The sequence below is a fragment of the Rosa chinensis genome, chromosome 5 (assembly GCF_002994745.2).
Source record: "Rosa chinensis cultivar Old Blush chromosome 5, RchiOBHm-V2, whole genome shotgun sequence".
NCBI classification, from domain to species: Eukaryota; Viridiplantae; Streptophyta; class Magnoliopsida; order Rosales; family Rosaceae; genus Rosa; species Rosa chinensis.
This window is the reverse complement of record NC_037092.1, coordinates 207857-233691: the sequence shown is the minus strand read 5'-3', so window position 1 is coordinate 233691 and position 25835 is coordinate 207857. Positions and strand designations below refer to the sequence as shown.

Below are 25835 nucleotides of genomic sequence, written 5' to 3'. Positions count from 1 at the left end.
CTTGCTGGGCCATGGTCAAAGTAAAGTCGACAGAGTCAAATTGACCATGCACATAGGGCTCACCATCGATGGGTAGGCCAGTGATGGCAAGGATATCCAACAGAGTAATGCTCATTTGACCAAATCTAAAGTCAAATGTGTTGGTGGCGGTATTCCAGAAACAGAGGAAAGCAGCGAGTGGCGAGCGATTACCACCGCGAGGAAGATGGAAACATAAATCAATAGCGTGGGTGATACCTGCAGCATTCCAGCGACCTAGATCCCGCGTCCGCGCCTCACGGTACCAAGAAATCTCCTGTGCACTAATGGAGGATGGCCAATTCCCTATCTTGGCTCGGTGGTTTTGGGCACCCCAACCGCTAAAGTCTCCAGGAGTCCTTCGGAGGACTGGAATGGGTCTGCGAACAGGAAGACCGTATAAGGCGATGGCATCATCCGGGATAACGCCTTGAGGTGCTGGGCCTAACCCGGTGTGGTGGTCGGAGAAACGAAGGAGTAGGGGTTGATGAATAATGGTTTCTAGACGAATGCGAGCACCAATGCTGGTGCCCCAAGTCCGGGCAGCCATTTCGTTTAATTCTTCTTCCTGATCGATGATGATTTTCTTAGGAGGAGCCATTTTTGGATCGTTTACAGGGAAGATGCGAGCAAAAATGGGTTTCTTCTGGGTTTAAGAGACTGAAGGGGCTTCTGATGTGACAGGGTTGCGGCTGTGAGTTTAAATAGAGGATTTTGTGAGGGAAACGATGCGACAGAAAGCGTTTCACAAACGAAAGGACGCGACCTTCATTAATGGCATCGTTTCCAGCGACCGACACGTCTTTCTAAAAAGTCCCCTTCAATCAGTTGCATTCTAGCGGGCCTGATTTCAGGGCCCGGGGGGCAATGTTTGAGCCCAAAAGTAATTTTGGCAAAATCCTCTAGTGGGTCTGAGCCAGCGGGCCGATACCTGCGGCCCAAAAATAAGGCTACACGGGTTTGGTTTATAGTATCGCTCATCCCGTGTTTCATAAGGAGATGAAATCTTATTGAAATCGAGTAGTAGAGACTAAACGGGAAACTCCAATTAAGAATCCTTCCAGGGCAAGGAACGATCGAAAAAAAACCCTAGAGTATAAATACAGGGTTAAGCGGCGAAATCAAAGACCTCTCTCTAATCAATCAATCCCAGCGATTACAAAGCCTCCCCGGAGTAAGCCCCCAACCTCGTTGAAACCCGGTGACCGCCCGCCAGTCCCAGTCTCCTCGCGAGCCGACTGTCAGCCTCACCAGATCAACCCGGCGACCGTACTTCCAGTCCCAGTCTCCCCAGGAGCCGACTGCGAGCACAACCGCCACTGTTACTTCCAGCGAAGCAAGGGTAACGCCCTCGCAACCCAGCAAAGCTAAAGTCACGCTTTAGCAAACCCGTGCTTCTCTCAAACTTCCTAGTGATTGCTCTGCTCAGCCTTTCAGCGTTGAGTATCGACTCGGTGAACGTAAAGAGACCACAACCAAAGCCATTACCCGCGTAAGGCAAGAAGTCCTTTTCCGAAAGGCAAGAAAAGAACCATGTGACGAGGTTGGTGCTCTCCTCGTCCACAGCGCTTGAAGAAGAAGTCAGGTCACGGGACTACCCCAACGACTGCACCCCGCGGTGCTGGCACGCCTGCGCAACCACTCGCTCAAAAGAGACTGTTTGCACACCAGCTGGTTTTTGGAGCCAAACAGGCCCTCCTCCCTCTTCTACTATTAGCTATGATGGAAGTTAGGTAGTCGTAGACTCGTAGTCTTGGATTGGACCCTCAATTTTAGGGAAAACATCACCAATGGTCATTGAGTTATGACTTATTCGACACTTTACTTACTGTATTTTCAACTATATCACTTAATTCACTCAGTTTTACATCTGTTTTTCATTTAAGGTCATCGTTAATTCTGCCGTTACAAACTATTAAAATTGAGGGTATATTTGTTTAAACACTAAAAAAATGCATTTATAACTTCTTCTTCTTTTTTAAAAAGACAATTTTTTTTTCAAATTATATTTAAGTTTTAAAAAATCATTTTTTATTAGAAATCTCATAAATTTAAAAAATTGAAAAAAGTCTAATAAGTGTAAATTGAGGGTATATTTGTCTAAATACTAAAAAAAATGCATTTCTAATTTTTTTTTTTTTTAAAGACAATTTTTTTCAAATTATATTTAAGTTTAAAAAAATCATTTTTTTATTAGAAATTTTAAAAAATTTAATAAATGTAGTTTTTTAAAGTCAAAAATGATTTTTAAGTGTTTTGACAAGTCAAAAATGATTTTTAAGTGTTTTGACAAATATACCCTCAATTTTAACGGCTTCTAACTGTAGAATTAACGGCAGTGGGTTAAGTGATATTGTTGAAAATCAGTGAGTGAAGTGTTGAATAAGTCATAACTTAGTGACCATTGATAATATTTCCCCCTCAATTTTACTTAATTCTTACAAACAGAATAGGAGAAATAGGAGTAGGTAGGTATAATTGACTGGCTAGTAGAGGAGGAGAATTGTAGTCCCTTAATTTGGCGGGAAGTGTAACAGATTTTAAGACTTGTTTTTCTTGCCTATCATGGGACCTCATCTGCAGCAGTCCTTTTATCTAAGGAAGCTTCCCTCCTACTTTCATACATGACCGATGACCCCAAGTTATAATGTATATGAGTGTGAAAGATAAATGGTTTGTGATCGATGTCACCATCTACCAACCCCACACCAATCATCATTAAGGGAACCGTGGTCGACGGTGGTGCCGACTTGCCCATCTCTCATCGGATCGACGGTTCTCGACTGGCACAGCTAGCACGGTTCCCATATATAGTCTAGATCTAAAGAGATGGATGCTCAATGCATGACAATGTGACATGACCCTGCAATCTACACTAAATCATTTTTTGTTGCTACTGCTCGATCACTGCTAGGTAATACTGGAAGATGATGATCATCCATGCATAAATTTACACTTTCACACCAGCCTCTAGCTTAAGTAGATCGCGACCCTAAAATGTCTCTGGCGATGAATTCATTTTAAAAGTCTAGCTAACCAACCCTCCCGGCAGCAACGCCAGCTGAATTCAGAAAGCTGTTATCTGTATATATTTAAATGAATGAATACACAATAATTAATACGTTGTGTGCGTGCTGATGAGTTTCGATCGAATTCTAGCTAGCTACATGCTTAGTTATAATTAAGTATATATGCTCCTCTTCTGTAGGTATATACGTACGGATATTCTGCAGGCGATCCGTTTCGTATATGAGCGTGCACAGGGATGGATAACATTATTGATATATACTTTAAGCAATATACATATATACACACGGCGTATATACTGAGATCCTTCTCATAATTGGTCTAGACTCTAGATCAAGTACTGAAAGCAACGGCCATATACGTACTTGGAGAAAGTCAATGTGAGAACTACCATATATCCTCTAAGCTAGGGAGACTTTTTTGATGTCCACAAGAATCTCTAGGCTACAAACATACGAGAAAGTTATCGGTGCTTGGCTGCTACCTAAAACAGTAAAATTAAGATAGACCTAGCCTCATTCTGTACTTGCTGGTTGCCTGTATCTAAAATATGTATATATCTTTTACCGGCGTCATCTTTTACCACATAAATGTGACTCCATGTTCTTGTTAATTACATGCGTAAAAAGGATCAACGTACCTGACATTTTTTACACACTTCAGAGTTATTTTTGGTTTATATTAATTAGATTTCTCCGATTGGCTTCTCCAATTAAGTTCAACCTCTAGGCCTCTCACTTTTTCAAAGCCAGACATGAGTGGATATGTACATGAGACTTGAGAGAGATGTGAGCTGTATAAATTAGACAATTATAAGGGGGGAACGCGCGGTCAAACCAAAGCAGCTAGCTGCTACTTATATATTAATTCAATATCAATAACTCTGGCGTCCGTGGTTCTTGTCCCTCGATATATCAATATTCCAAACAAAGAAATTAGCTAGATAGCTTATATTGTTGAGACTTGACTTGATTGTCAGGAACCATCGGGTGAGTGAAAAATTGATATGTCAGTGTGGTTGACGACGAAGGAGACCGGGGCGGCCTTGCCCTTGCACTCAGAAATAGATCATGATGAAATTCATCGGACGAGGAGCACTACTGGCCATGAAGAAAGTGAATACCGTCAGCCGCAGCAACAGTACCACCGTGATGAAGATGAGTACCAGCTGCAAGGCCAGTTTCAGCACGAGTGCAATATCTCAAGGAATAGTGTATGGGAGATAGAAGAGGAAGAAGAAGAAGATGATGATGAGGGTTTGAATTATTCAATTGGAGGATCAAATACTAGTATCCCAATTGAGATCAAAGAGCTTTTCGGGGCGAAGCGCTACTTTCCCATGCCTTCCATCAAGGAAGAACAATATGATATTAATGGTCTGCCTCATTCTTCTTCATCGTCTGACATTGTTGACTGCGTTTATGTTGCCGTCGGAAAGAGCGAGTCAAGCATGGACGCCTTAAACTACGCCGTCAAGCAGCTGCTGCTGTCATCCAACACTATCCTCTATCTCATACACATTTTCCCAGAGATCAAGTACATCCCAAGTCCATGTAAGTTTCTTATTCCATGATCAATATTATTTATTCAAAAAAAAATAAAAAAATCTCTGTTTCTTTGATCAATCAATTAGCTAGCTTATCCCTAAGCTGTGATCATTATTCTCCGTCTGACTTAGCTAGCTTGAAGACAAGAATGATATATTGATATATCAATATATCATATATTTGTAGCTAGCTAGCTCCTTGGCTTTTCGATCACTCTTGCTAGCTAGCTAGCTCCCAATCAAGTTTTGCATAAATCACGGTGAAAACCAACCTACCCCTTTGACCATTTACTTTTTGTTATGAATATATTGTTCTGATGATTTGTATCTTCTGCGCATGCATATGAAAATATAATTACGTTCCTTAAGCTTAAGAATTGACATACACAAACAAGTAGTGGCATAACGATCAATCGTTAAATCCGAGTAAAAATTATCGATTATATATATGCATCTTGATAATTATTTTGTGTACCAATTATATCTTCGGGGATATTATAATTCATATATGTGTACATACATTGTACATGCAGTAGGAAAACTTCCAAAAAATCAAGTGAGCCCAGAACAAGTGGAAAGTTTCATGGCCCAAGAATCAGACAAGAGAAGACAGCTCCTTCAGAAGTATATTGATAAATGCTCGGCTGCAAGGGTACGTACTTGCATACAATGAATGATGGATCGATAAATGCCCGCGGCTATGTACATTTATTAATCATACCTAAATGGATGATCGAATGCAGGTTAAGATGGATACTCTGCTGATTGAAAGTGATATGATCGCCAAGGCTATTGTGGACCTTATCCCAATTCTCAACATCAGAAAACTGGTGCTTGGAACGAAAAAATCTAATTTGAGGTAAATTTAAAGTAGGTTAAGGAATCATCAACCCTGCTACGTACTTCACACCCTCTTCATTTGATTAAACTCGTTGGTATTTGCATTTAGTAGGAAATTGATGTCCGGGAAGGGAGCAAGGGGAATAGCTGATCAAGTCCTTCAAAGTGCACCCCAAGGTTGTGAGATTAATATCATTTGTGAAGGAAATCAAGTGATGATTAATGACTCGCTTTCCCCACGTGGCATTGCCAATGATCGCATTGCACCAAATACACTTTCCCCTAAAGGAGGAGGAGGCAATGATGATAACCCTAACTCTATCCTAGACCGCGATCAGAGGAATGAAGCCTGTTCATTCCTGTGTTTTAAACCCATGTTCTCCCAATAGTCTGTTATTAATATAATAGTTATTATGTACACATATCATCAATAGCGGGGATAGCTCAGTTGGGAGAGCGTCAGACTGAAGATCTGAAGGTCAGGTGTTCGATCCACCTTCACCGCAAAGTAAATTGTAATTTTTGTTTCTCTTTTTGTGATATGAAAATCCAGTTTATAAACTAATTCAACTTTTTAATTGTGAAACAATACACATGGTGCAAAAACACCTATTCTGCAGGGATTTACAACCAATGAAGAACAAACTCCTTCACCACAGAGCCTTAACACCTGATCTGGTGCACAACTTGAAAAAAAGGGAATGAACTGATTCATCATGCCTACACTTCACAGAGAGTTCACGCAATGATTATGCAATTTAATTTTGAAAGTGTCAACAGGTACAAACAATAACAACAAACATACAAATCTTTTATCAGAAACCATTTCAAATCAATACAACTATTGCTAAAAGAAATCAAACTCTAGGTAATTATCGGAACCCTTTTGATCAGGAACTGATTTCATGATGGTAGGCGCCTTCTCCTTCTCAGTCGATGATATTATTGGCACAGGCATCCGCTCAATCTCAACAGGCTTTGGGATCTCAGGCGGGGTTGCACAACGTATCAATGCCCAATTCACGCCTTCAAAAAAGGGGTGTTGTTTTATCTCAGTTGCCCCTCGTTTGTATGCCAATCTGTTCTGGGGTTCCTTTACAAGCAATCCCCTGATGAGATCTCTCGCAGCAAAACTCACTACTGGTGATTCTGGAAACCGCAGGGGCTGACCCACAACATTGAACAATGTTGCTCGATTCCCAGAACCCTTGAAAGGAGTCTTACCAAACAACAGCTCATACAGAAAGATTCCAAAAGTCCACCAATCAACAGCACTTCCATGACCTTCACCCTTAATAATCTCAGGTGCCAAATACTCATGAGTCCCAACAAACGACATAGACCGGGCATCGGTGGGCTCTGCCATGAGCTCAGGTAATGGTCGTACTTGGTTACCAATTTCGTTCTTCGGTTTTTTGTCCTTTTTGGACTTGCTAGAAAACAGACGCGGTGAGAAGCACGTTGTAGGAGCTACACAGGATGGTTGGATGCAGGAAGGCGGCTCAATGCAAGCTGGCTGAACACAATAAACTGGGTTTTTTCGCAAAGGCTCAAACTCCATTGAAGAGTTGACAAGAGTTGGACTAACAGCACAACGGAGTGAGAGGTCAAAATCAGAGAGCATTATATGTCCATCTTCCCTCACCAGGACATTTTCTGGCTTAAGGTCACGGTAGACAATTCCAAGCATGTGGAGGTATTCCAGAGATAGCAGGACCTCTGCAACATAGAATCTGCAAGTTCAAATGAAATCAACCTGTTACCATCAAGCGCTATGCGAAGGCATGATTTAAGTCCCAGTTGACAAGCAGGGCCATTGCTCCAATTAGTTGAACAATTGCAGATAACAAGACACAGCAGCCTAACATGACATCAGTGTTGAACCCTTAAATCTTGAAAACCATATCAATCCTTGGTAGGATCACATTATTTACTAAAAGATCATATGATAGTTGAAGGCTGATGTTCAGATTCATCTGCCTATAATACAAGTTCCTAGCTTTTCTGAGGGAAGAATAGGAAACATCATTTACTCTCGGGATAAAATTGGGAAACCATACAAAGAACTTAAATAATGAAATAATACAAAGAATTTTTTTTTAGAAGAAATAATACCAACATTGTTCTAGATAATATGCATATGATTTGATCAGTTCGGTATGGCTTTCTATATTTTAACCTTTTACGAACATAATGTGAACAAAAATACCCCAATGTGGATAGAGAAGTAGGCAACTGTAACACTGGAAATTTAAATAAATATATTTCAAACAGGAAAAACATATGGGAAAGGCCAAAGGACATCTAATAAGCCAAAATTGTCGTAAAATTTTAATGAATTTACAAAACTAGCAAGAGCATTTTATAAGAGAACTAAAAACTTGGAGCATTTTCATAGTATGATGTTTAATTAACCAACTATGCCTATAGAAATAGAATATATATAATTACTACTTAGCACATCAAAACCATATATGTTTACTCAAAATGCATCCCTGTTCAATTGGGCCATAACAATGTTAGAATCATATGACCAAGCAAATTGAACAGGCAAATCCTAACCAGATGTACTTCCCAAGCACCATATGTTGGAGAGCCCAAGATAAAGGGGGGCTAAAGAATTTATCATTTTGTGAAGAGAAAAATAAACCTTCTTTTCTTTCTAGTTAAATTTAGTTTCTTAAATTAATTAAAGATGATATGATGTGCAAGTTTACTGAACATACTTTACTGCCTGCTCAGAAAAATGCTTTCCCGGCTGCCTCTGCCGAAGCGTGTGCAAGTCTCCTCCAGGACAGAACTCCATTACCAAGCATGAAAATTTATCTGTCTCAAAGTGGGTGTATAATGTTGGAAGGAAGGGATGATCCAGAGATTGTAGAATCTCTCTTTCTGTCTGAGCACGAAGAAGCTTTTTACGACTTGCTAGAGATTCTTTATCCATAACCTTCATTGCAAAATAACATTTGGTTCCACTCAACTCCGACAGATAGACACTGCCAATATCCCCACAGCCTAACCTCTTTAGCAATCTGAAATGACCTAAACCCAGAACCCCATCTCTTGCTCGGACAGCTTGTATGGCTTCCCATCTCAAGTCATTTGCTTTGTGTGGCTTGCTGATGCTGGTACTAAAGCTGCTACAAGTGCTCTCATCACTGACGTCACTGCTTGTGCTTCCTCTACACATACTGCTCTTTCCACTTTCAACAAAATTCTTGGCACTTCCGCTGGTCTTGGCAATACTGCTGGCTCCATCGCTAACCTTGGCAGAAACAGAGCTGTCCTTGACACTTGCATACCCTGATATCTTCTTTTCTTGATCAGTATAATTTTCCAGTGAACCTCTAGTCTGATTGACAGCTGAATCTACTTCGTTGGATGACTTATCAAGGTTGGCTGACAACGAAATCGAATTCAATTTAGTAATCAACAAATCAGCAGATCCTGTTTGATTGGAATTCTCTGGGCTTTTATTGTCAGATGCTTCTACTGCAACAGGCTTTGATGAATTTTGTAGAGATTTCAGGACTTGCTCGGGAGCTAACAGGTCCGATTTGGTTGCTTTCATAATGTGTGTGGGAAATTGCAATTGCCTGAGATCATCAGATTCTACCGTTTGAACACCAGCTGCTTTTGGTTGCAGTCTCGAGGACGGTCTAGCACCAGGTTGTTTTGAGGCCATCAAGATTTCAGAGGAAATAAGGTTTATGAAGCAGGAATCTCTTCCCTTCTTCCACTCCCTTCCGAAGAGTAACCAGGACCAATTCAGTCAGATGGAAAAAAAATCCACCATTGACTTTAGCAACCAAACACAGTTCCTTGTCAACTCTCAAACAGCAGCAATAGTGAATCTAGAATAAGGTCATCATAAAAACATTTAGATGCAATTAAAAAAAAAGAGGGACAGAGAAATGGAGATCCTGCATGCATAATTTCATGAGAATTAGAAAGAAAGAGAGTTGTTTAAATCAAGTAACAAATTTGTAGGAAATATGCGATCCTAAGACTGAGAATCCCTTTCCATGAGCTCATTAAGTAGATTAAGCAATAGAATGAATGAGAGAGGGCAAAATGTGCATACGCAATGATATTATCCAACGAGTCCAAATGCAGACTTTTAAGAGCTCCCGGTGCACAAGTTTCGTTTTTCAATTTCAATTTCATTTTCATTTTCATTTTCATTTTATAAGCAGCAGCACTAGCAGCAGCCAAATTGGTAAAACAGAAGGCTGATGAGAGATGATGAGAGATGATGCTGAATGCAAATACTGACCCACCCACTCAAGAGAAAGAGAAAAGAACGAGAACGAGGCGCAAATTACAATTACAGAAATTGAAAAGAAAAATTAGAAGAAATTGTAACAAGGATTTAAGGCACCCACAAGGAGGAAGTAAAAATGAAGAGAAGATTCAGATCTATAATCAGGGAGGTGTAGAGAGAAGATTCAGATCTATAATCAGGGAGGTGTAGACAGATCGAGAGGAGGAAAAGCCAAACCTTATTCGCACTCAACTGTAGAAACAGCTGCTCGCAATCTTCATTTTGCTGCCGCGTGAAGAGAAGCTTCCTTGCTTGCTTCAGACTTAGAGAGACAGAGAGAGAGTCAATGTAAAACCAAACCGGACGGACTGGGCCTCCGCTTAAGGCGCAGAGACAGAAGAAACAGAGGCGGGTCAAAGTTAAAGAGAAACAAAGCTTCTTTAATTAAAATAATTTTCTATTTTTCTCATTCAAAGGGACTTGGAATTTTATTTTATCTTTTCGTTGGTATTTTGTCCCCCAAACTGAAGGGACTTGGAATCAACTAAGTGTTCATTAGCCTTCCGGCGCGCCCTAAGGGCATCTCTAACAATGGAGTCAAAAGTTAAAATGATTAAGGGGTTTTTTTTCACCATCTCCAACCCAAATTAAAAGGGTGTCAAAATGGCTTTTGAGTCATACCTTGAGTCAAAATGATTAAGGAATGAAGGTAGAAAGCCAAAATGGCTTAGGGAAAGAAGGTCGGACCCCACCTTCCACTATTCAAAATGAGCGGCTCTGATTCACTTTTCATGAATTCGATTCAAAATGGAAGGCCAAGATTAATTGATACCAAAAATTAAAAAATAAATATATAATTACTTAATTTCTAATCTGACAGTCAGAAAAATGCGATGAATTAAATTCAACAGCTAATAATAGAGTAATGTAGTTTTAAACGAGAAAAACTTGAAAAAATATAATAAAAATTTCTTAAAAAAATTTAAACAACGATATATTATATAAGATTATTATGTATGATATATAAATTCATATTGTAGTTAAATAATTATCTAAAATAATTAAAATTATGAAATGGCTATGACTTTTAACTAAAGGGGATTGGAGATGCAAAATATGAATGAATAGTAATAACATTAGGGGTGTCAAATTTTCCAAATGACTTTGGCTTTTGACTAAAGGGTTGGAGATGCCCTAAGGAGCTTGTAAAAGGATTACGCTCGAATGTATAAAATTTGTTTGTAAGTTTTTACTTATTAATTAAAAAAAAATATTAAAAATTTACACATATAAAAACACATGCATCCATAAGCACTGCTCCTTCGATAATACATATTATAGAAAAGATTAATAATTATAACTCAATTCCTATAAGGAATCAAAAGTGGCAAATCCAACTTGGTAAAACCTCATATATATGTGTCATTGACGTCAGTTCCTCAGAGTCAATGCCTTACGGAGAGAATGTATATAGAGAAAAATTTAGTCACGGTTTCCAAACTATGCTGTCAAGGCCAATTTAATACTCAAACTCTCAAAAGTATTAATGTGATACCCAAAGACCTATTTTGACATCAACGTGATACTTCCGTCAAAAATCTTTAACGGTGTCGTCTGTTTGCTGACGTGGCAAGCACGTGGGTCTCAAAAAAATGAAATGGCCAATTTACCCTCTTTTTTTTTGTTAATTCATTTTCTTTTCTTCTTCTTCTTCAATTTTGTTCTAGCCAAACCACCGCAAGCTCCGCTCCTTCTCCTCCGCCCAAGAAATCAAAGAAAAATGGCTTCTGCTTCTTCTTCAACCCCAGTCTTCTTCTTCTTCCTCCTCTTCTCTCTCTCCTCTCCTTCTTCTCCGCCCAAACCATCACCAACGCTACCATCATCCTCTCCAATTCTTGCTACAAATCCATGTTCTTTGCATTCAACTCCCGGTGGACGGACCCAAAACGAAAGCTGGGTGACATGATAAAAAAATAAAAATCAAATCTTTCTGCACCCAGAAAAATGCTCTGGGCACCGGGCAGACGCCCATGTCTTCTTCTCCACCAAAACTGATCTCCTTCTTCTCCGCCCAGCAGCTCTCCTCTTCCGACGCAACAAACTGGGAAATCGGTTCGCTGCACACCAAATTCAGGCGAACCTTAGCTCCACCAACCATCTTCTTTCTTTGCAAAGACCGTCACCCATTCGCTGACAGCACCTCCATTCATCAAACCCCGTCCTTCGCCGCCATAGCCTCGGCGTCCTTCTCCTCCACTGTCGTTGTCATGTCAGTAACAATAACAGTAGCAACCGGTGCCGGCTCGTCGTCGTCTCCTCCACCTCTTCCTTCTCTCCTTTCAAAATCGCATCCTTCATTTTGTCTGCCGCCGTTTTGAATTCAAACATGAGCTTCTCCCTCACCGCCTCGATCCCTTCATCCTCTTCGCTGTCGCTGGCTCTCTCAATCCTCTGCCTCCTTACCCTGCTATGCCTATCGAACTGCCTCTCCAATTCCCCTCCCCACCGCCGAACCACCCCCACAGCTGATCATCGATCAAACCGCCGCTTCGCCATCGGAATCCATTTTCATGTATTGCAAGTGCTTCTGGTTGCCCCACTTCAAATCCCCACGGCAAACTAAAATTGTGCAGAGGCTTCGTCGCTACTCCGATTATTCTTCATAAGCCACAAAAAAAAAAATTCTCCATTTCGGCTGTTCTTCATAAACCCACAAATCCAATCCCAGAAAATAACCAATTGTGATCGAAAGGAGAGAGGATCAGATGAGAGAGAGAGAGAGAGAGAGAGAGAGAGCGTTTGGTTTTGCAGAAATAGAGATCATGGTGCCAATCGAAAGATGGACTTGATGGACATTGAGTATAACTCAAAGTCAATAGGTTACCATGGGACTGGCAGAGAAAGAGAGAGCTCGATCCACTTTTTTTTTTAATTAATTAGTAGAGAAAGACAATTTTACCCTTGACAAAAATATCACATGGAAGCCACGTGCTTGCCACGTCAGCAAACAGACGGCGCCGTTAGAGATTTTTGACAGAAGTATCACGTTGATGTCAAAATAGGTCTTTGGGTATCACATTGATACTTTTGACAGTTCGAGTATCAAATTGGCCTTGGCAACATAGTTTAGAGACAATGACTGAATTTTTCTCATGTATATATAACCAAACAAATAATGTGTGAGAAACAAAATTCCATATAGTGTCAGCCTATTCTAAAAACCATTCAATGGTGAGAAAAAAAGTTAAATATTTGAGTCGTCATTAATTGACGCCGTAACCCATTTAGGCCCTAATTATCAAAAAAACACAACACACATTACATCCTATCTCTTTTGAATAGAAATCGATTTCATTATAATCAATAGCCGCTGACGAAAGTCTAAACATATACTTATATATAAGATAATGGACAAAACTCTGGTACCTTATTAAGCAAATGGAGCTCATTATAAATCTATTTGAGTTTGCTTTTTATAGCTAACTTACAAACAAAGAAAAAATTCGTGTTATTTAGGGAAAAATCATCGACTAGCCCTTCGTTCGCCTGCACGCAATTGTGATGCAAAACAAAATGCTACTTTCTAGCAAACAAATAGGAGCCAACTTCTTATCCATAAGCCGCTTGAAATACACCAGTCAAACACGAGATAATTATCAACTCCAACATAATCATAATATGAATTAAGAAACCACATCAGTTTTTGGCCTCCAGGTAGGTCAACTTTCGGACCAGCCCAAAGCAAAGCATTAAGTAATAGATGAGGGTGGCAAGATGAATCTGAACCCACACGGCTTGAGTCCATGGCTAAAAACCCAAACCCAAGAGAGAGCGAGAGTAACTAGCACCCATTTTAGAGTCATCTCAGGTCCAGTCTTCTTTTCTTGAATTTTTGGAGGTAAACAAGACTTCCCATCTTCCTCTAAGAACTATTACATTCTCTGATAGCTGGGTCAAACCTTGTGCTCCTTTTCTGAAATTAAATGTTGATGGAGCATTAGATGATTCGAATAGTAGTAGGGGGCTGGGTATTATCCTTCGTAATGAAAGGGGGGAGGTATTATTAGCAGCATCTAAAGGACTACATGGCAGATTTACTGCTAAGGCTACTGAAATATATGCGGCAACTTTGGGACTACAAGTGCTCTCTAATTCTGGATTTCAATCTTCTCATCTTATTTTGGAGTTTGATGTCTTGGCTGTGGTGACTGATTTAGAGAAAGACGAATTAGATTGGTTGGTAGAGAGTGTGTTAATAGAGGAGGTGAAATCATTGTTTCATCTTTTCAGTTCAATTATTTGTACTTATTGCCCACAAAAATATAATCAGGCAGCGCATTTGTTAGCTAGAAATGCACTTTTGTTTCCTGCTTTTCGTGTTTGGATTGAGGACAAGCCACAATGGCTGTCCCGGGTACTTAGAACTGATGTAACTATCTAAATTTCTTTTCAATGCAATGCATTCTTCTAAAAATAAAAAAAAAGGATTTATGATGCCGCTCTCTTTGCTCAAACTTTGCTTTACATGTTAATTACTTCCTATTAATTGTTGCATGTTCTAGCATTTATGTGAATGTTATTATTAGGTTTGATATTAGAGAAATTATCAGCGTGTTAATATTTAAGTTGTTCTACTGATTCTAGCATAACGTTCGTCTTCCATCAACAGCGGGGATAGCTCAGTTGGGAGAGCGTTAGACTGAAGATCTGAAGGTCAGGTGTTCGATCCACCTTCACCGCAAATTGTGTGATTGTAATTTTGGTTTTCTATTTTTTCCCCCTTACAACCTATGAAGATCAAACAAACACCTAAACACTTAGTCTGATGCAAAGCTTCATACTCCTTATTCACCACTAGGTCTCATCTAGTACATAACATCAAAAACCCAGAGCCTTGGCACCTAATCTAGTGCAAAACCGATAAAAAGGAAGAAACTAATCATGCCTACATTTGATAGGGAGTTCAAGCAACGATCATGGATTACTTGCTAAACTGATAAAAAAGAAGGAACTAATTCATCGTGCCTACATTTGAGAGAGAGCTCAAGCAATGATCATGTAATTAAATTTTGAAAGTATCGACAGGTACAAACATAACAACAAACATACAAATCTTTTATCAGAAACCATTTCCAGTATTGCAAAAAGAAATCACATTCTAGGTAATTATCGGAACCCTTTTGATTAGGAGCTGCTTTCATTATGGTAGGCGCCTTCTCCTTCTCACTCGATGACATTGTCGGGACAGGTATCTGCTCAATCTCAACAGGCTTTGGGATCTTAGGCGAGGTTGCACAACGTATCAATGCCCAATTCACTCCTTCAAAAAAGGGGTGCTGCTTTATCTCAGTTGCCCCTCGTTTGTATGCAAATCTGTTATGCGGTTCCTTGACAAGCAATCCCCTGATGAGGTCTCTCGCGGCAAAACTCACAACTAGTGATTCTCGAAACTGCAAGGGCTTACCCATAACATTGAACAATGTTGCTTGATTCCCATAACCCTTGAAAGGAGTCTTACCAAACAACAACTCATACAAAAAGATTCCAAAAGTCCACCAATCAATAGCACTTCCATGACCTTCACCCTTAATAATCTCAGGTGCCAAATACTCATGAGTACCAACAAATGACATAGACCAAGCATCAGTTAGTTCTGCCATGAGCACAGGTAATGGTCTTACTTGGTTACCAGTTTCGTTTTTAGGTTTTTTATCCTTTTTGGACTTGCTAGAAAATAGACGCACTGAGAAGCACGTTGTAGGAGCCACACATGATGGTTGGATGTAGGAAGGCGGCTCAATGCAAGCTGGTTGAACATAATAAACAAGGTTTTTACGCAAGGGGCCAAACTCCATTGAAGAGGTCTTGACAAGAGTTGGACTAAAAGCACAACGGAGTGAGAGGTCAACATTAGAGAGCATTATATGTCCATCTTCCCTCACCAGGACATTTTCTAGCTTAAGGTCACGATAGACAATCCCAAGCATGTGGAGGTGTTCCAGAGATAACAGGACCTCTGCAACATAGAATCTGCAAGTTCAAGTGAAATCAACTTGTTACGATCAAGCACTATGCAAAAGCATGATTAAAGTCCCGTTGCTCCAATTAGTTGAACAATTGTAGAAAACAAGATATAACAGCATATCATTACATCAGTGTTGAACTGTTAATCTTGAAAACAACACCAATCTTTAGCAGGATCACATTTTCCCGAAAAGATCGTATGATAGTTGAATGCTGATGTTCATATTCATCTGCCTACCATACAAGTTCCTAGCGGGAAGAATAGGAAACATCACTCTCCGGATAAAATTGGGAAACCCTCTAATGAACTTAGATGATGAAATAATACTAACATTGTTCTAGATAATATGCATATGATATGATTAGTTCGGTATGGCTTCCACAAATAAATATCTTTCAAACAGAAAAGCACATGGCAAAGGCCCAAGGACGTCATTAGCCCAAATTTGTCATACAGAGTTAATGAAGTATTGTATAAGAGAACTAAAAAACTTAAAGCATTTTCATATTATAGTGTCTAGTTGACCAAGTACGCATGTCTGGATATATAAGTCTGCTACAATTGTTACTTAGCACAGCAAAATTGTATATGATTACTCAAGATGAGTCCCTGCTAAGTTAGGGCATAAAATCAACTGAACTTATGACCAAGCTAATTGAACAAGCGAATCCACAAGATGTTTTCCCAAGCACCATATGTTGGAAGAGCCTAAGATAAAGGGTGAATAAAGAATTTATCATTATGTGAAGAGAAAAATAAACCATCTTCTCTTTTTAAATTAATTCGAGATGATATGAAGATGAAACAGAATATGTGTCTAGTAAACTGAAGAGGATTAGATGATAGTATGTCCAAGTTTACTGAACATACTTTACTGCTTGCTCAGAAAAATGCTTTCCTGGCTGCCTATGCCGAAGAGTGTGCAAGTCTCCTTTAGGATAGAACTCCATTACCAAGCATGAAAATTTATCTGTCTCAAAGTGGGTGTATAATGTTGGAAGGAAAGGATGATCCAGAGACTGTAATATCTCTCTCTCTATCTGAGCACGAAGAAGCTTTTACGACTTGTTAGAGACCCCTTTGTCCGTAACCTTCATTGCAAAATAACATTCGGTTCCGCTTAACTTCGACAAATAGACACTCCCAATATCCCCACAGCCCAACCTCTTTAGCAATCTGAAATTACCTAAACCCAGAACCCCATCTCTTGCTCGGACAGCTTGGATAACTTCCCATCTCAAGTCATTTGCTTTGTGTGGCTTGCTAATGCTGGTACTAAAGCTGCTACAAGTGCTTTCATCACTAACATCACTACTTGTGCTTCCTCTGCACATGCTGCTCTTGCTATTTTCAACAAAATTCTTGGCACTTCCACTTTTCTTGCCAATACTGTTGGCTCCATCGCTAACTTTGGCCGAAACTGAGCTGTCCTTGACACTTTCATACTCTAATATCTTCTTTTCTTGATTAACATAACTTTCCGCTGAGCCTCTAGTCTGATTTACAGCTGAATCCACTTCCTTTGATGCATTCTGAAGGTTGGGTGACAATGAAATCGAATTCAATTTAGTAATCAACAAATCAGCAGATCTTGTTTGATTGGAATTTTCTAGTCTTTTATTATCAGAAGCTGCTACTGCAACATGCTTTGATGAATTTTGTACAGATTTCAGCAATTGCTCAGGAGCAACCAGCTCTGATTTGGTTACCTTGATATTGTGTGTAGGCAATTGCCTGAGGTCATCCGTTTGAGCACCAGCTGGTTTCGGTTGCAGTCTCGAGGAAGCTGTGGCATCAGATTTTGTGGCCATCATATTTCAGCAGTAAGACGTTTGATCAAGTAGAAGGAAAAAAATGATTGGCCTGCCCCATTATGAGCATCGTTGTATCATCCATTTTAGCAACCCTAAACATAGTTCCTTGTCAATTGTGGCAGCAGCAATAGTGAATCTACAAGCATCTCTAATAAGTTACAACAAGTCATCATAAAAACATTTAGATGCAATAAGACACAGAGAAACGGAGATCCTGCAACTGCAATTTAAAAAGAAGAAATCAAGAAACAAATTGTGAGGAAATATGCAATCCTAAGACAAGTACATGATGAAATAGGGTGAGTCAAAATGCAAACTTTGAACTCACTGCTCACAATATGAAAGTTTTGTTCTTCAATTTACATTATACAAGAAGTGGCAGTAAGGAGGTAAATCCAAATGGGTTCCAAAGCACCCACAAGGCTACATGCAGGTGATGTTGAATGCAAATTGATCAAGGTAGAATTAGCAAATCTAGAATCAGAGAGATCAAGAGAGAGCAATAAGGGTAGAGGCAGGTGGACAAGGGAAAACCCCTAGTACCTTAACTGAAGGATGAAAGGGCAGTCAAGCGTAGCAAGTCGGTGAGCTTAGGTTGCCTCCTGGCTCCTGGCTCCAGCGTATGGACTGCGGGGAGAGAGAGAGAAGCGGATGGGACTGGACTGGGCCTCCGCTTAAGGTGCAAACAGTCAAAGTTAAACCTTTTTTATTTCCATTTTCTATTCAATAATTTATTTATTTTGTCCTCCCAAAAAAAAAAAAAAATAAAGGGCCACTGATTACCAATACCGAACTGCGTGGACCGATTGAAAGCCCTCATAAAGTATTGGTATTCATGATTTGTAGCAGTGCACAGGTAGTTAGGTTGGGGACGACGTCGCCGTCGGTTCCGGCACTATATATGCATGTATTTGTTGTTATTGTTGGATATATATGCAAATTAATATTGGGGAATCCAAAGGATAAGAGAGCTAGCTAGGCACCTAAGCTAAGATCCCCGATTTGGATGCATGTTGGGGTCCATTTTCATTAACACATTGGAAATATTATTCAATTAAGCAAGTATGGCCCAAAATCTAAATTCTTATCTATTTTTCTGAAGGGGACGCACGTCTTGCCTCTTAATCAGACTGGTCCTTGTACTCTCAAATAACATCACCTGTGTCTAAATTCTCCAAATGTGACATCATACGCTGAGTTGGAACAGACAAGGAGACCCACATTTCAGCTTTTTAAACCCTGAAGAAGGGCAGAATGGACATTTCTATTTTAATATAATTTCTATTTTTATTTTTTATTTTTTCTGTACTCACTCTCTCTCCCCTCTTCTTATTCTCCTCTATATCGGCAACCACGCTGAAACCCCTTCTCAATCTCTTTTTTCGTAGTCTTTCTCTCATCTTCTTCCTCCACCTCTACCACCACTTGATCGCCCTGATCCAACTTGTCCCCTGTTTCCAACCTCGCAGGCCCGAAATCCCCAATCTTGGCATTGAAATTCGAGTCTAGCAGCACCTTGTTGGGCTTCACGTCGCCGTGAATCACTGATCCAGCAAAGCCTCCTGGGTGGGCTTGATGGTGGAGGTGTTAGTTTTGAGGTGGTGGAAATGGCAGAAGGGTTGAGGTTGGTGGTGGGTTTGGTGGTGTTCAAGCTTTTGGTCTTGAAGAAATTCAAGGTGGGTTTGATGAGAAATTTCAGTTTGGTGGCAGTTTGGGTGGTCTGGATGGTACTGGAGATAGAAGTAGAGGTGGTGCTCAAGGATTTAGGGCCAGAGAGTTGGGAAACAAGAGATGTAGAGAGAGAGAGAGAGATTACGTTCCCGGGACGACGGCCTCAACCCCAGGAGAGCTGGTGAGCTGGACACCGATGACAGTGACATCCCTGTCCGGGGCGCCGAGCCAGCCAGAGTGCAGCTTTGTCTTCCTGATCGCCGTCGCCACCATGAAACCTAGGCACCACCGACAATTCCAAATCTCTATTTGGCTCCTCGCTCAGAATCGGGAAACGTGGAAATTGAGAGAGCTCAGTTGTGAAGAGTGAGAGGGGCTCAGAGATGAGACAAAGGAAGAAGAAGAGGCCATATTGGGACAAAGATGGGCCTTTTGCCATTGCGAGGTGTCTGTTGGTATTTTACGGCAGTGGTCGCCGATATAGAGGAGAAGAAGAAGGGGAGAGAGAGAGAGAGAGAGAGAGAGAGAGAAATAAAATTATATTAAAAGGGAAATGTCCATTCCGCCATTCTTCAGGCTTCAAAAAACTGAAGTGTGGGCCCCCTTGTCGGCTCCAACTCAGCGTATGACGTCACATTTGAAGAATTTGGACTCATGTGATGTTGTTTGACAGTACAAGGACCAGTCTGATTAAAAAAAAAAAGTTTAAGGACCAGACTGATTTTAGGCCCAAAGTTCAGGGAGACTCAGCGTATGACGTCACATTTGAAGAATTTGGACTCGGGTGATGTTGTTTGAGAATATAAGGACCAGTCTGATTAAAAAAAAAAGTTTAAGAACCAGACTAATTTTAGGCCCAAAGTTCAGGGAGATAAACTAATTTTTTCCTTAATTAAATATCTAATCTAATTGTGTGTTAAGCTGTTAACTATTTATGTTTTGTGTTAAAAAAACAAAAAACAAAAAAACTAAGCAATGGATGCTCGATCTAACGATCATTCATCATATCGATCGTATGCTAATTCTGTGATCATCATAATCAAATACATGTTAAAAAAAATCCTTCATTACACTAATTCAGTGCTTCAGTTGCATCAGTTAATCGATTCGAAAAGCTGTCACTACTTTATGTGGAGAGGGCGGGTTTCTATCATGCATGCTGCTGGTGGCATATACAGAGTTAATTAATTTAAATTTTGTCACGATCATGTTGTGGTCACAATTAATGGGATCCAGCTTATTTATAACAATAACTATGTGGTTCAATATTCATCACTTGGACAACTAGTGGATCAGTACTAGTTTAGTGGATCCAAACTCACATATTTTGCCATGCACTGCAGAAGTGCAGATAGCGATTCCATCCACAAATTAATAATTTATTAATTGCTTATTTGCTATATCTCTATATGTACCATGTTATCCCTTGGCCCTTGCTTCAACTTTTTGGTATATATATATATATATATATATATATATATATATATATATATATATATATATATATATATATATATTACAGCATTTGTCTTCGGCAGCTCCCAACTTCTTTTTCCATCATAAAAGAAAGTGTTGTTTATCAAGGAAATTTACTTGTTGTCAACAATTTGATGAGTTGATGAGCATTAGCTAGTGAATATCATTTTTGTTCTTCATTAAGGAATGAATTAAAACGAATCAATTTCGGGCTTGAGATCTATTTATAATTATTTACCATTGTACAAGTTTGTTGGTTTCAATCGCAATCTAGTCATCCAGGCAGGTAGAAATGCATGAGAGAGAGAGAGAGAGAGAGAGAGAGAGAGAGAGTTTGCAGTAGTCGATCTGATGCAGAATTGCAGATGCATCTCTGTGATCAATTTTATTTTGTATTGAATAAAGAATACTAGCAAGCTAGTTTCTAACTTCGCATGCAGTGCCAGGTACTCGTCCTCATATGCATGGTCTCCTTATTAATATAGATAATAATTCATTATTATATAACCAATGATTCAAAACTAGCTAGTAAGATGCCAAAAATATTGAAATTTTCACTCTTCGTTAGATCAGTTGCGTACTCACGTTTGATTCGCTCACAGTTACCTCTTTTGTTTTCGATAAGGAGCTATATAGCTATCTCTGGCGGGTTTAACGGTGCTGTGTTCCCTTCAAATAATATAACAACTTGACAAAGGTTTACATATCATAGACACAATTTAACAGATCAAATAATACATCCAGTGTTACATTGCAAACACTGAGGAATTTCTTTACTTGCTAATGAAACCAAAGTATCTGATTTTTGAAGTACTTTACTTCAAAGAGTATCATCAATTCACCAATTTGATAAACTTTATAGACATACATTTCCCCATTGCTAAACTAGGTAGCTTCAACAAAATTTATTGCGCCAGTTCATTAATTAGAGAGAAAGAAAAGATTATTTCATTTCTTACAAAAAAGTAAGACAATGAGAGAACCTTTTTGCATCACATCCGCCTCACCAATGTAAGTATCTAGGTTTTCTTTATCTTTCACGAAGAGGAATAGCAATCAAGATGTTTTATGAAGAAAGAATACAACACAATATTTGAGGCTCAGCATGATCTAAAATTTGGCCTCAAAGAATGTCCAAAGACAACTGAATAAGCTATGGTTGCATGAGTTCAAATATGTCGGACAACTTGCTTGTATAATAATCTGGATGAGTCTTATTTGAAGCGTCTTGAAGAGCGGATAGCGTTGTAACACCTGTTGTTGTAATTGATCATCAAATCACTACTTCATTTCATTAATCTATTGATGTTAATGAATATGAGCATATCACTCACAATTCCTGTACCTGAAAGAACGAGCAGAGTTCTGCACCCAGCATTCTGTCCAAACAATATATCAGTATCTAATCTATCACCCACCATACACATTTTGGAGCAACTAACGTCGAATCTGCAAAAGAATACAATGAATCAGACACCTCATAAATTGGACCCCTACATATAATTCTAGTTCTGCCAAGCCACAACAAAACTGTGTATGTGACATGAAGTTGAACCAAGGTGGCAAGGTAGGTCTACCATCAATCCTGCAGTTGTGTAATTCCAGTCTTGGCATATACTCATATGTGATACCACCTAAAAATCACCTTTTCATCTAATTTTGGCATTTGATTAACTATATGGATTCAAATCAAATGACATTTCAGATACAGATTTCTTCTTTATGATTTTATTTTTCAAAAGTACATAAAAAAATATGAAATACAAATGTATTACATATATGTGTGTGATTCTGGACAATGATGCTCTGATAAGATTTCTTACTTCTTTAGTAAAAAGTCCATGAGGAAAGTGGATGGCTTTCCAACTACAATAGGCTCCTTCTGAGTGGATCCACATATAGCAGCTACCATACACCCAGCACCTGAAAACCAAAAGTGGACAGCCAACTGTAAAGCCTAAAGTTCCTGTAAAGCCTAAAGTCACATTGTGTTGATTATTTTCTGAAGGACAGGACAGAAAAGAACCAGGCCACTCTTGTAAGTCAGTCATGTGTCCAACTGCATCACGATTGGTCGCAATGAAAAGGCATCCTGGATTTTCACGTATACAAAGAGTTCCATATCTGCCAAGTGAATAACAAAGTATCTTAAGCAAAGTGGGGAATACCAAATAAGTCTTGCATTTGAATCTCACAAAATAAACAGGATGTAAAGATGCTGACAGTGACCGTTTTATTATCGAACTTTTGCATTCTACCAAATTAGGAACTACATACGTAGAAACTTAAATGCAATTGCAAGTACCAAGAATCATAGTCTGAAAACTAGAGAGAAGGGAGCAGGGATAATAACATTCTTACTGAAGTTTGTAATAGTTGATATACTGGTCAAGACCAACAACAACTGCTCCAACCTGAGAATAGGAGTTGCATAACTTTTATGCTATGCAATGCAGAAAGAGAAACTACAGAGCTAAAAAGTCTATGGCCAAGAGGTTACATTACACTTTTATCATGTTCAAAGAGGCAATTTGATTTCAGCTGTACTGTCTCTTTACCATCTTCCTGCAATGTAATGTTCATCAGTGTCTCTTAACGGTCAGTAAAATCAACACATCAATGTTGTTCATAATTCTCACCCTAGGTCCTAGGAATATAAAAAAAAAAAATTGAAAAACAAGCAGCAACAGCTAACAAAAAGGGAGAATTGAAATCATGCTTGCACATTGTAAAAGGCTATTGCCAACTTGAATAATCGTGCATAGTGAATGTATGACCATCAAAGAAATCTGAAGAGTATGTCCCAGAACAGATTGATATAGCAAAACAAGTATCATTTTTGTAGAGAAAAACACTGGGGTGCCAAAATGCCTTATCTGGCTTACTTGAGCTGACTGTTAAAATCTTAACAGGGGAAACTTCTCGGGGAAGTTACTTTCCTAGGGCATTCAAGCATGCCCTCTCAAATTAAAGCTTACATAAAGAACTGCAGACAACCATATGCCACACACAAATTCACTAGGTGGCGAAATGATCCATCCATTCTTCAGTGGTGGTTTAACTAATTATATGAAGAAGGACTTGTTATGATTTAGAGACCTCCAAGTTGTTAAGCTAGAGAGGCCAGGGGCGGAGATGAGCATTTGGTCTCTCTTAAGATAATTTCAACCAAAAAGAAAAAGAGAGGGAAAGATTGGGCTTACAGGGCCACCAAGAGCTGTAAAGCCAGCAAGCTGCAGCTCTTCTAATATGCCCTGTTCACCTATTACATAAACCTGCAAAGAAAGACAGCAATGTGAACAGACAAACGGGAGAAGACGAACAAGAAGCAACAGTAGCAGCAAAACAAACCTTCTTGTGTTTGGGAAAGTGAATGAGTTGCAAGTACATTGCGGCAGCAAAGGATGAAGAGAATATCTCGTCCTACAGATCGATTAATGGTTCAACAAGCAAGATAGATACCACTGAAGAAAAGAAATTGAGTAATTATGAAAGAGAGAAGAGAAGAGAAGAGAAACACCTCGGTAACTGAAATGCCAAGGGAAAGGAACTTGTTGGCGTATTGCTTTCTTGATTTTGTGGAGTTGTTTGTAACGAACACCAGCTTCTTCCCCTGATAAATACTATAGATGTTTAGTAATTAAATGATGATTGGCTTGAGATGAATATCAGAATCGGGGGAAAGAGAGTGGTGGTGCCTTTGATCGAAGAAAGTCAAGTGTATGAGGCACGCCATCGATAAGCTTGTCGCCCTTCCAAATCACACCTGTTCTGGTTTGGTTCATCATGTTGTTATTGCTCAATCAAACCAAAAAGAAATGAAGGGAATGGAATTACCATCGCAATCGAAGAGAAAGGCTTGGGTGGAATCTAGAAGATGCTTCACTTTCTCAAGAGACAGCAGCTGGGAGCCGGAGACGGAGCCGGAGGGGTAGGAGTTCATCGTCGATGGCGTTCTAGGTTAGACAACCAAATCGAACCAAACCAGCCAGTGGAGGAAGGACGACCGAAGGAGTGGTGGTAGCACTACCCGTACGTACGTGTGTATATTCTTTCTCGTTATTTTTAAGTATTTCCAACCCACTACTTATTTCAAAATAAATTTAAAATAGGGAAATGATGAAAAATGTCATATTAGAGTATGAAATGATAAAAAAATCACTTAGTTTCTCACTTGATAAAAATGTCCAAAATAAATTGTTAATAATATTAATTTAGTCCTTATGAATAATGAGATCATGTTAAAAAAGTCACTTTTTAATTTTTTTGATTCCAATCCTGACCTTAAAGTGATACATGTTTATAACTATTCATTCATAATCTCAGCTCTAATTTTCTCTCTCTTTTAATCAGAAAGCTTGATTCAATTTGATTGGAGATTCTCTCTCCGAGTTTCTCTCTCCACCGCTAGCTTCATATTGCGCTTGGTCTCTCTACGACGATCTGAAATCTCAATTTTGAATGGTTTTGGAGCTTCAATCCACAGCTTTCTTCTTTTTTTCTAGATCTCTAAAACAATGGCTGACGAGAACGTCGTCGACGATCGCCGTGCCTAGCTCTAAAATGTGTTCGTCCTCGACTCCTCGTCACTCCTTGTTCAGGTTTTGCTCTGAAATTCACTTTAAGGTTTTTTTCGATTGAAGTTTTTTTTTGCTCGATCGTATCAATTTAAGTGTTTGGATACGAAAACATATGCAATCCGATGAAGAATATGGCCGGAGGTTGCAGGAATTTCAGGCCGAATTAGCTTTCTCCAATGAGCTCCAGCAAAAACTTCGAAGAGTGGTTCGTTGAATTAGGCATAGATTTTTGTGCATATAAGGTGTTTGATGAGATGCTCGTGAGAAATAGTAATGACTGTGATTGTAGATTGAATCTGTTTTTTGTACTTGTTTTGAAATTTCCAGTTCATCTGTATAAATCAAAGTCGTTTTCATTCAATTATCACACAAATTCGCGCACAAGTGCACAACTTTGGATTAATTCTCTCTTTTGATGAAATTTGACGATCAGGAACAGAATTTTGTAGACTAGGAGTTGTGAAATTTTGTTTTCTGTGTCAAGCAATGTATCATTCACTTCCAATGCAGTGTAAGAGAGTTGTGGATTTTCATATAACATGCTCAGAGGAGAGAATCATCGTCATCATCACCT

General features: G+C 39.3%; 3 protein-coding genes, 2 non-coding genes and 1 pseudogene across 7 annotated transcripts; 3 read left to right on the top strand and 3 right to left on the bottom strand.

The window, feature by feature from the left end:
* Positions 1 to 3863: 3863 nt before the first annotated feature.
* On the top strand, positions 3864 to 6178 carry LOC112201805 (U-box domain-containing protein 35). Of its 3 annotated transcripts, XR_005799239.1 has the most exons (5): positions 3864 to 4598; positions 5125 to 5243; positions 5335 to 5450; positions 5541 to 5939; positions 6052 to 6178. XR_005799239.1 is itself a non-coding variant. In XM_024342717.2 (4 exons), the coding sequence occupies exons 1-4, from the start codon at positions 4052 to 4054 to the stop codon at positions 5818 to 5820; spliced, it is 1062 nt and encodes a 353-aa protein (XP_024198485.1). In that variant the 5' UTR covers positions 3864 to 4051; the 3' UTR covers positions 5821 to 5988. The 3 variants fall into 3 exon arrangements, 2 of the variants coding, with proteins under 2 accessions (XP_024198485.1, XP_024198486.1); XM_024342717.2 differs by lacking the exon at positions 6052 to 6178 and having other exon boundaries at positions 5541 to 5988; XM_024342718.2 differs by lacking the exon at positions 6052 to 6178 and having other exon boundaries at positions 3865 to 4598; positions 5544 to 5988.
* Positions 5865 to 5937, top strand: TRNAF-GAA. Its single transcript has one exon. It is a non-coding gene; the product is annotated as a tRNA-Phe (tRNA).
* Positions 6169 to 10125, bottom strand: LOC112201803 (serine/threonine-protein kinase D6PKL2). The gene is made up of 3 exons (XM_024342716.2): positions 9933 to 10125; positions 8158 to 9285; positions 6169 to 7164 (listed from the first exon to the last, which is right to left on the bottom strand). The coding sequence occupies exons 2-3, from the start codon at positions 9114 to 9116 to the stop codon at positions 6279 to 6281; spliced, it is 1845 nt and encodes a 614-aa protein (XP_024198484.1). The 5' UTR covers positions 9117 to 9285; positions 9933 to 10125; the 3' UTR covers positions 6169 to 6278.
* Positions 10126 to 14363: 4238 nt separating this feature from the next.
* Positions 14364 to 14436, top strand: TRNAF-GAA. The gene has a single exon. It is a non-coding gene; the product is annotated as a tRNA-Phe (tRNA).
* A 285-nt stretch (positions 14437 to 14721) lies between these two features.
* On the bottom strand, positions 14722 to 18362 carry LOC112167896 (annotated as a pseudogene).
* Positions 18363 to 21575: 3213 nt separating this feature from the next.
* Positions 21576 to 24738, bottom strand: LOC112201419 (phosphoglycolate phosphatase 2). Its single transcript, XM_024342296.2, has 11 exons — positions 24519 to 24738; positions 24380 to 24447; positions 24202 to 24294; positions 24033 to 24104; positions 23885 to 23956; positions 23187 to 23246; positions 23043 to 23095; positions 22708 to 22805; positions 22505 to 22604; positions 22027 to 22130; positions 21576 to 21935 (listed from the first exon to the last, which is right to left on the bottom strand). The coding sequence occupies exons 1-11, from the start codon at positions 24622 to 24624 to the stop codon at positions 21835 to 21837; spliced, it is 927 nt and encodes a 308-aa protein (XP_024198064.1). The 5' UTR covers positions 24625 to 24738; the 3' UTR covers positions 21576 to 21834.
* Positions 24739 to 25835: the final 1097 nt, after the last annotated feature.